This window comes from Echiichthys vipera, assembly GCF_963691815.1.
Source record: "Echiichthys vipera genome assembly, chromosome: 7".
Taxonomy (NCBI): Eukaryota; Metazoa; Chordata; class Actinopteri; order Perciformes; family Trachinidae; genus Echiichthys; species Echiichthys vipera.
This window is the reverse complement of record NC_139832.1, coordinates 18,910,576-18,921,592: the sequence shown is the minus strand read 5'-3', so window position 1 is coordinate 18,921,592 and position 11,017 is coordinate 18,910,576. Positions and strand designations below refer to the sequence as shown.

Below are 11,017 nucleotides of genomic sequence, written 5' to 3'. Positions count from 1 at the left end.
AAAAATCAGCATCCATTATAATTGATTTTTCATCTTTACAGTTCAAGATAACAGATCAACGCTACAGTTTGTACTATTATGTACAAAGCGAGTAGTATCCAGTAATAACAGATTTCCATGATGTGATTTTTCTGCTGTCTGTGAGAAATCAGTCCCTTTAAATAAATTCCTTAACATTTGAGACTCAATCTGACCACATGCTTATCACAACGCTGGAAGGTTTCAAAGTAACCTTAAATAATTTAAAAAGTTAAAATGAGGCAGGTACACTGTTGACATGCACTAAAGGAAAAGTTATTTCTTCATCTTCATCTTCTGAAAGAGGCCCAGCCAAATAAATGGCGTGCTGTCATTCACCTTCGCCTCACAGTGACCGGCCTTAATCTTCATCTAAAAGTTAAAGTGGAGGAAACCATTTCACTGTTTCACTTCATTTCCATATTTACTTCTACTTAAGCAAAACAGAACTGTATTATTTCTCCATTTTTGTTGATTAAAAGAATAAATTAGAAGGAAAATAAATTACTTTATTTAAATTACGTTATTTTACTGCTCAAAACAATAGAAATTTTCTCATGTTAAGGAAAATGAATTGTAAAATGTGTCAATTTTAGTCACATTAGTTCAAAATGATTTGATTGATGATTAATTATTATATATATTCAAAGTATTGTTTAAATCACATCAAAGCAATTTCTTATGTGGCAGCTTTTCATTTAGTTCAGCTATGTTGCAATTAAAATAAGCAAAATCTGTCGTTTGGGCGACATCTGCCTCCTGCAAACAACGATTTACATTCACATTAAAATGAGATACTGTCAATATTTTACTGTGGCAGGTGTGTTTCAGTTTTCAGGGTTTCTTTTGGGTTACGGTGACGTATAGTGACAGGTTGCTCCAACTGTAAACTGACAACTTTTCAACATTTCCAGTTCTTCTGCTGAAATGTGCAAGAGCCAAACTTACGGAGCAGGCTTTGGTCAGCAGGTTTTTTGGTAGTAAAGGGACCAGCAGTTGTCCGGGACATTCATTCAGTCAGTGTAAGGGTAAGATCAGCCCCACCTATGAATTTGAAGTGAACATTTTCCAAGAAGGGCAGCTGTGACTGAAGGAGATCCACAGTTGTCACGGAGATGTTTTTGCACCTTGAGATGTCCAGTGTTTTAAGACGCTGACAGTGTTGAACAAGGAGGAACAAGGACCTGCGGGGGTTTAAAGGTCAGGGGGTCAGGAATTGATCCTAAAATCTGGGGCTACAGATACAGAAGACATGGACATGTATGCACTGACCTGTCAGTGATGTTCTCACAACAGGAGAGGTAGAGATGATGCAGCCTGTGTAGGTACGGTGCAGCCTGTGCCACTCCGCGGTCACTGATGCCCGGGCAGTGGCTGAGTGCTAAGCTGTTGAGGCTGCGGCAGTGCCAGGCTACCGACGCCAAGCTGGCATCAGTGATCATCGGCAGCATGGAGAGAGACAGACGGCGAAGGTCTGGGTAATGCACCACCTTTGGAGATGAGAGATATTAACTCCCAATTTCATGGTTGTTTGTTTTTTTTGTTTAGTTTTTTTAAATATTCTGCATTCCTGCTGCAAACAAACATTTGCCACTCCTCAACCTCCCACCTGTGTGATGCTGCAGTCAGTGAGTTTGGGACAAGCAGAGAGGTTGAGCTCCTGCAGCCTGCTGAGTGCTAAAAGTGAAGCTCCGGCTTGCTCTTTGAACTTCTGTAGGTCATTCTGTGTCACCAGCTTGGGTCGCTCCTCAAACGGCAAATGAGGAGGCTTGAAGAAGCCCATGTTGCCGAAGGTCCGGGTGAATTTGGGTCCCCTGTCAACCTGTTGAGATATGCGCATTAACACAACACCTGTGACACTTGCTACTAAAAGTAAAAGGTACTGTGTGTGGCTCTCACCGGCTCCTGTTCAGGATCACATTTGGTTGTTCCCACCATCCCCAGCAGACCCCAGTCTGTGACTTCTTTACACCAGCCAAGCCGCAGAACTACCAGCCTCTGCAGGTATGTGGCTATAGCGCGCACAGACAGATCAGTCACGTTGACACATGATGTCAAGTCTAGCTCACGGAGAGTATCCCCAAGAAGCTGGGTGAGAGAGAAAACTGCAACATCCTGAAGAGAGAGGAAGAAGAGATTTTTTCCCCCAGGTTAACACATGTAAACCCACAAATATACTGTAAAAAACCCAAGGACTGACCCTGATGTAGGTGCAGCTCTTGAGGCTGAGCGTCTGCAGCTGTGCTCTGGCAGTGCTGGATACCGTCAAGCCTTTCACCATCTCTGTTCCGCTGATGTGCAGACACTCAGACAGATCCAGACTCCTCAGGGACGACACAGACAGAAGGTCAGCGAGGCCTAGGAATGAAACAAAAGCATTACTTTTTTACGCATGTACACATTCGTGCTACCCAGAGAATGAGCTTTTCTTTGGTACCATCAGAACAAGGTGTCAACTACAACAGGTTAATTGCTGTAACATTTAGTGTTTAATAAGCTCATGGCCTCTATTCAGTCATAACAGTTTAGCTCCACTCCTGATTAGGCTTTTAAGAGTAGCTGCTGATAACTCCGTGTTCAGCTTTATTTTAATGTTTATGTTTACTTCAGCTGTTTCGGAGTTACTTCTGAAACCCAACATATCCTGATTGTGCTGCTTCATAATAAAAGCTTTTAATAACAAAATAATAGAGGACTTTTATTGTGAAGAATGTACAGGAAATTAAGGCGTTTATCTGTTTTACAACTGCCCTGGCTTCTAAATAGCAACAGCAGGCATTACAATGAAATAACAGGAATGTCTATAGCAGTATATCTCACATATTCATGATTTTGCTGTGTTTTTATGAACCTATAAATAAGGTTATTGTCTAGCGGTGACCCCTGGGGACTTCCGTGCCACCAAAATGGCTGCCTTTCCCAGGCAACCGTTAATGCTTCACAGAGCTCCAGAGAGCCACAGATGAAACCAAACCAGGGGAAAAAACACACACACAGCGCCGACTGTATGAAAATAACATCCAAAACACACAATACACTCTTTGGGATTTCAGTGACATGAGAAATACTTTGAAAATACTAATGCAGAAAAACGTGAAAATGGCTGAAAGACTGAAGAATGTGGCCATATCCAAATGTGGTTTGAATGGCAGATCTCATGGGTGCATACATAACGGTAACTTAAAGCTGTCCACTTGTGTGGGCCTAGGTGTTGTTGAATGCATAATGAACGAAAGCTTTTAATGGCTACTAAGCAATGCTTTCAAATTTAAGTTTTTTTCTATATTAAGAATTTAACCTTCAAGTCAAGATGACATAAATATACTACATGCACCTTTTTCAGTGATCTTCCAATTGTGTGACAAAGAGAGGCGTGTCAGTGACTTCAGGCCCCGTGCTATGGCCTCCACCGACCTGCTGGTCAGCTCAGTGCAGGCACTGATGTCCAGCCTCTGGAGGCTCGGCTGGTGATTCACCAGAACCTCCATCGAGTAGTCGGTCAGCTCCTTACAGCCGCGCAGACACAGTTCCTCTAAAACCAAATCCTGAACCTTTAACAGAAGGAATATCAAGAAATTTTAAAAAAGATTCCTAAGCCGACAATGTGAGTCTTCCATGAGGATATCTTCAAATTTTCAACTTAAAGGTCAGGCTAAAATCATGAAAAGATTCCATATCTTTAATGAAATCCTAACCAGAATAAAAGCAAAAAACAGCACATACAGTAGGTACTAAGATATGACTTGAGCAGTTAAATTGTGAAGAATCATTTGATCAATAAAGAAGCTGTTGCTGGGCCTTAAGGCATCCTGACCTTTGCAACAGTGCGTAATGACTCAGGGGTGATGGAGGTTCTGCTGAGGTCCAGAGCTACGAGGGTGGATTTCTGCTCTGTTAATAACCTCCTCAAGTTCCTCAGTGACAGCAATGCTGACGAATCCTTGACGGCTCCCACAGGGCAGCCTTGATACGGGTCGAACTCAAAGGCGATATGGCAGCCGGCCAACGAGAGGCGACGGAGGCGTGGGGTACAGCCGGTGAGCCGATTGAAGGTGAGGTCGGAGAGGTAGCGCAGGTCGGACAGGTCCAGCTCCTCAAGACCGGACAGAGCTGACCTGACCTGGAACAAGAGGATGACATTTGACCTGAAAATAGAGCATTACTACAGGTGGAAAAACAATAAAGCTGTGCAAACATGATGACAATAAACATTTACTGTGAAGAATTAGTATAAAAAGGTTACATTTATCCACTGTCATAGTGAGGGGAATGCCCTTCAGTCACCCTCATGGTTACATAAGGACTACAGAAAGAGAGATGCTAATACTGGCTTAAGACAGAGCTATACAGGCTGACATGTAGAAGAATAATACTGCTCATGACAAGTCCAAGTCCCATGAGCACAGGTCTTCTTGAAACAATGGTCTACCTCAGCCCACTATCTTACTGTTACATATAATACCTGCTGTCTGTGCTCCTCCCTGGAGAGGAAAGCCCCAGACATGAAGAGGCTGTCCAGGCCCCTGAGGTCTAGCCTGCGGAGGGAGGTGAGGCGAGGGAGGAGAGCCAGCAGAGAGGCCTCTGTCACGCTGCTACCAGGCAGGGCCAAGCTCTCCAACTTAGAGCCCAAGCACAGGCCCACCTGAAGAGAGAGAAATACAAAAGGAGATAGTTGAGTCAGAGGGCAATGTGGTTTAATACACTACCTGCTGTTTCCATGCCATAAAAATGACACATGAAAAGCATGACCTCAATTAAAAATATTGTGTATTGTGAAAACAAGCGAATTCTGGTAGGAAAGTTTGTTCTTTTGTCAGGCATCTGAAACAAATATATAAGCACTCACTCGGTGTATATTTGAGGAGGGTGTTTCTGTGTGTGTATCATTTATACAGTCTATGGTGTGTATAGAGAGTAGCTCGGGATTCTCTGAGAAAAAAACTGCCTGGAGAGGTGCCCCAGGGGCCGTATTCATAAACCTTCCTAGTACAAAGAGTTGCTCTTGGAGAAAATTCTTAAAATTAGGTTTTCTAAAAATTTCACTTCATAGTTAAGACTGGATCCTGGGAAAGATAAATAATATTCACAAAGCATGTTAACCCTTAAGAGAGCTCCTAAGCAGAGGAGAAATACAAAGAGTCAGGAGAAATGTTCTTCAAACGGTGAATGACAGGGAGTTGATGAAACACTACATATTAGATTGTACAGGAATAATATAATAACGCCAGATATGAAAGTGATCACAACATTACAATATTTGGCAACTGGAATAATGCGGCAGTGATGACTTGGGTCTGTCAAAACCTTCCACCAGCAGGTGATCACACAAACGATTACAGCCTCATGTTGTGTGAGAGTTCATTTAATTTCCCCTGGATGTTCACAACTCGCAGGCTCACAAAACGACATTCACAGAGTGGGAAAAGCTAAGCCATTTTCCCCCGTTCATATCAACCAGATTAAGCAGTAAAATTACCTGCATGCTAAATAAATGTAAACAAATGAATAAAAACAATCATCAGTATATGAATATACTGCACGAGTAGCCTGTGATTTTGAACACAACAAGCAGTATGGCTTACAAATTCAATAGAGATGTTCATTTAATTTTATTAAAGTGCTCTTTTGTTTTGTTTAAAATTGACCAATCACACATTTTTTTAAATAATGTGTCACTATTATCAAAAGGGTCAGCAGCAGATCCTCATTAAGGTAAAGGTTTCTGTCCCTTCCTTCCTAATAGTTGCTCTGAGAATGTCCCTAAATCACTCCTAAGCTCAAAGTCTTCTTTAGAATTGATTTTATCGACCACTAACGCATGCAGTGTGGCCTTGTTTTCCTTATTGTTGCCTGTTCTTGTGATAAATGTAGAAAAAGTGAACGCTATCACTAACTGTCTCTGTGTGAATTCATACATTTGTTGGGTATTACAATACACATGTTAGTAGGATAAAAGTAAAAGATGTATAGATGTGTACTACTGTGATAATCCAACTCCAACACTGAAATGCTAAGACGGTTAACATTTTAAAACTTGGTAGTCCACAGAATCTTGAACAGGAAATTAAATGCTTGCATGTTAATGCGAAAATAACACACACATTGCTGCGATAAGACTCAATGAGAGTGAATTCTACAGCGACTCTTGCAGCTGCTCTGGACTTTGGTCCACAACCTGGATAATTATGACTGTACTACATCCTGGTCAGTTTTACGGGAAATGAGCGATACCATGCAAATACTCAGGACAATGGATGTTTTTGAAAAAAAGTCTTGTCCCCAGATGATTGTACATGATTGGACAATTTTACCAATTTTATTTACCTTATGAAAATGTGTTTCTCAAGATTAATAAAATCCACTCCACTTTGGTTCGCCCTGATTTTAAAAATAAAGACTTAACAATGTCCTTGAGGAGGGGAAACGTTTTGGGCGCACAACTTAGCATGTGATCATTTAAAGTGAAAACACAACACTGACATCAGAGGTCACATGATGGCAGCAATGTCATTTTTACAACAAAAGCTAATGTTTTGGGTTTATGAGGGAGCTACAGATGTCTTCACTCAAATAGTTCTGTTTTAATAATTATTCAATTGAAGCTTTGGTAATAAGACATTTTACAGGAATATCTATCAGAAATAAAGCTGTTACTCTCCCCGCAGTCATCCAGCCAATACTAATCTTCTTAGCTTCCATCTTCAGCTACGACAAGACCTGAGAATCTCAACATGTTTTAGAGAGTAACACACATGCTAACCAAGCAGTCAAGTGTTTGTTTGTTTTTTTAATGGTAACAGCATACTGCACCTCCAGAAGCAGTGATCTGGACATGCTGAATCCATCAAGCTGGCTGATGATCAGACTGCAGCGTGACTTTCTGCCCAGACCCCTGATCAGCTCCAGGGACGAGTCTGAAGCCGGGAAAGAGAAGGTGACATTCTTCTGCAAAAAGAGAAGCACACAGAGAGAGGGAGCATTGCTTTTACACAAACACTCATTCAACTCACTCCACACTACAGTGTCACCTAACTCAATCAGCAACAATTTGTTTAAAATCTAATGTAGTATTTCTTGTGCAGGTTTATCATGCTCTAATGCAAAATTACCTGAAAGTGCAAGTCCTGACTGGCATGGTACCAGCTGCGGCAGACCAGGGAGGCTTCCTTCCTGTCTGAAGCGTGAAGAAAGCTCAGGATGTAAACTATGATCTACAGCAAAGGGATAGAAAAACAGCATTAGATGACACTAAAGTGGTCTGGTCCTGGAGGTCACCGGCATAGTGTATGACTGAATGACATATAGAGCAGAATGTTAATTTGATTCCATGTTATTTATAGTTAGTGCCAAATCAGACACTTTACATTGAGTAGGTCTAGACCACACTCTGTGACTTATGTATGATTTACAGAGACCCAACAATTCCTCCATGGGCAACAGCAAGTCGCAATATCTATGATAATAATAATAAGAATATCTATATACAGCCACCTTGTGCACACAGTGGCAACGAGAACCTTCCTTTTAACAGGCAGGAACACCGAATAGACCCAGCTCTATGGAGGACGGACATCTGTCTTGACTGGTTGGAGGGAGAGAGACAGACAGACAAACAGACAGACAGACAGTCAGAAAGACAGTCAGAAAGACAGTCAGACTGTCAGAAGGACAGTCAGACAGTCAGACAGTCAGAAAGACAGTCAGAAAGAGAGACAGACAGAAAGACTGTCAGGAAGACAGACTGACAGACAGACAGTCAGAAAGACAGACAGAAAGAAAGAAAGACTGTCAGAAAGACAGACAGAAAGACAGACAGTCAGACGGACAGAAGACAGTCAGTTAGACAGACATACATTCAGACAGACAGAAAGTCAGACAGAAAGACAGTCCCACAGTCAGAGAGACAGACAGACAGTCAGAAAGACAGACAGACAGAAAGACTGTCAGAAAGACAGACACACAGTCAGAAAGACAGTCCCACAGTCAGAGAGACAGACAGACAGACAGAAAGACAGTCAGAAAGACAGACAGACAGAAAGACAGTCAGAAAGACAGACAGACAGAAAGACAGTCAGAAAGACAGACAGACAGAAAGACAAACAGAAAGACAAACAGAAAGACAGACAGACCCAGGTATGCAAGCAACCCCAGAATTGAGATGAATTGCAATAATATATGTGGTAATGTGAGTATGACTAACAAATGATGGCAGTTAATATACTAGAATGATATGAATAGTAGTAATAATGGGCGTTACGGTGACGGAAATATGAATAATGATAATGATGGTGGTCATGACACTCCCTCCTGCACAAGAAGAGGACTGTCACTGTGGCACCTCTCGTGTGTGTGGTTGTCTGTTTATGTAAACGACCTAAAAAAAAAAAGTCTGCTCCAGCTTTTTTTGTTGTTTGTTAAAGAACAAAGTAACTCACCTCCAGAGGCAGCACAGGTGTTTCTATCATGTCCTCCCAGTCGCAGTCTTCCATCTCAGCTTCTCCTTCGTTATTATAAACAGCTCCGGACCATCATAAGCGACTCGGTTAGCCGTTCATTAGCTGACATCAACGGCACGAGTTCACTAACGGTGGCGGTTAAGATAAAAGAATAACAATGAGGAGCCGTTGACTCGTATCATTCTTAACCAACCGATAAAATTACCAATTTCAAATCAATGGGAGCCAAGGAAGGGCTGCTGTCATGTCACTAAGCTACTTTACTGTACCGGAGGACCACAGGCTGCTGTACATTTCCGTCGACAGTCCCACTTCAGCTGCGTGACGTCAGCTGACCAGGGAGAAAACACCGACGTCAGGGGGAGGGGGGCATTGTGGGAAATGAGGTTTTTTTTTTCTTTAGCTGCTCCAAAAACAATAAATGGCTAAAAAGTGTAATTCTTTTAAGGTCACACAAAGGTTTATAACACCACACCACCACAAAGTCAGTTAGTACCATGGTTTAGTCCTACGCTTTGACCTAAATAAATGGAAAATGTGTTTTCCCTCAACACTGGAATTTCCACTGCACTCGGTGAGTCACCGAAACTGTAAACATTTACCTCCTTCAAACAGAAATGATCTGCAAGAAGCTGTTTGAAATAAAAAATGAAATGATAATGCATTATTGCAAATGGATTCATATAAATGCACTAAATCGTGCTTCCTGCGTGTGTGTGTGTGCGTGCGTGCGTGCGTGCGTGCGTGTGTGTGTGTGTGTGTGTGTGTGTGTTTCTGTCTGCAGCAAATCTCTTATATACTACTGGAACTATCAGCATAATATGTCTTGGAGACATTTGTGACTGTATGCTTAAGGACCTGTGGTGCATCAACATTTTGGAAAAAACTATTTCATTGAATGCTGACTCCTCAATTCTCCAGACCTCCTACCCTGGGGCTTAAAGCAATATAAAATAAAATAAATGACTATATTGGTATCATGAAACTAGGCTAGCTTGTTGGGAAGGGAGCTAAATAAATAATAATTAATATAATATTAATAATAATAATAATTATTATTATTAGGCTCAAGATATCTGAATGAAAATGAGTTTTATTAGGACCTGTGAGTCTCCCCTTTACAGACATGCCCACTTTATGCTAACCCCAGTTTGGGGCAGAAACCATGCAGTTTTTCTCATGCTGTACAAATGTGTTATCTTAGCTTATTTTAAATGGTTTATTTGAATATTGAGGTCCCTAAGTCTTGAAATTGCATACATTTGGTCTGACTGGAAAGCTGAGACTCTTGTAGATTTAATGAGTCAAATTGCATTAACTTATGATGGTGTTAGTCCCCATAGTAGCCATTTTATTGTAGTGAGACTACTTTTGAAACAAATAATTGACCTCACTGTATAAAATTATCCATTGTGGCATCTAGTATAATTACAGTCTCATGAAACATGCACAAAGTAGAGACCAAGGGCATTCAGAGGATGTATGGCTTTCCTAGGTATATTGGCAATAATGGGGTTTCTGAGCAGTTTCCAGTGCTTGCCAGCTAATCATCGGAAAAAAACTTGACACCCAGAGCTGCATCTTACACTATGCGGCATCTACTGTTGACCTGCTATCTCCTTTCCAAACCCCTAAAAATCTTTTCAACCTCCATGTGGGTTAATTGACCAGTAGGGGGCGCAAGTGCTTAAATTACATGGCCAAAGTTTCAGTGCCATGGTAGCTCACCTGGTTGTCTAAGTCCTTACTGTAGAGTGATCTGAGTCTGAATCTGACCCATGGTCCATGATGTTTTATCAAAACACAAACATCACTAAAAACCTGCCAGAAAAGATGAGGGACAATTCAGTGAGATTCTCTTATTTGGTGTATGGTTTACACTTTGCAGTTTGTCAGGCTTTTCAGGCTAAATGGTCATAGCCGGTCGGACGTAAAACTCAGGACAAAATATGCTTTAACGGGTCATTTATTCTCAAAAGACAGGGATACATCAGTGACAAAAATGAGTTTAAGGGCATTATAACACACACACGCGCACTTGAGTCCATTTATGCATTCTTCTCTCCCCTCTCACCAGACACACACATAAAATAGAAACAACATTGATAATCCTTTCTACAGATTGTCTGGCAGTATGGTTAGCTGGTTTATAGGCCCATCTTCTGAGGCTGTATCAATGATAAAACCATCTAGACAAAAAGAATAAATCTGACATCATTACTGAGTCGTAAACACGTTTACAGCACAAATTAAACACTAGAATGTATGTACATGCCATGACGCTGTGAGGCAGTACAGTGATTCGTCTAAATTTAAAAAATATATATATATATTTACATTATTGTACAAAACAAACAAAAGAAAACACTAACATAAAACATTAACTAAAACATGTAAAGCACTGGTATTACATGTATTGATTGCTAAATGTTTAGGTTATACAATATGTATTAGCATGTAATTACAGTGTTGAGGTAATAAGAGTCTAGGTGATGTTTAAGCTTGCAAATGATGGTCAAAGACAGACTGAAAATCTATATAAA

The 11,017-nt window shown here is 41.0% G+C and overlaps 1 protein-coding gene across 1 annotated transcript; it reads right to left on the bottom strand.

Moving 5' to 3' along the window:
• Positions 1 to 57: 57 nt before the first annotated feature.
• On the bottom strand, positions 58 to 8,742 carry fbxl9 (F-box and leucine rich repeat protein). The gene is made up of 11 exons (XM_083916916.1): positions 8,454 to 8,742; positions 7,128 to 7,229; positions 6,829 to 6,963; positions 4,481 to 4,660; positions 3,833 to 4,138; positions 3,353 to 3,569; positions 2,219 to 2,376; positions 1,918 to 2,133; positions 1,628 to 1,840; positions 1,291 to 1,508; positions 58 to 1,202 (listed from the first exon to the last, which is right to left on the bottom strand). The coding sequence occupies exons 1-11, from the start codon at positions 8,505 to 8,507 to the stop codon at positions 1,028 to 1,030; spliced, it is 1,974 nt and encodes a 657-aa protein (XP_083773042.1). The 5' UTR covers positions 8,508 to 8,742; the 3' UTR covers positions 58 to 1,027.
• Between the last annotated feature and the right edge of the window lie 2,275 nt (positions 8,743 to 11,017).

Bases quoted from the DNA above. Each gene is read 5' to 3' on its own strand.
- fbxl9 (XM_083916916.1), bottom strand. From the start codon at position 8,507: ATGGAAGACTGCGACTGGGAGGACATGATAGAAACACCTGTGCTGCCT. The intron at 4,661-6,828 runs GTGCAGTATGCT...CTCTCTCTTCAG, and splicing joins CCAGATCACTGCTTCTGGAG to GTGGGCCTGTGCTTGGGCTC. The intron at 1,841-1,917 runs GTGAGAGCCACA...ATATCTCAACAG, and splicing joins GTGATCCTGAACAGGAGCCG to GTTGACAGGGGACCCAAATT.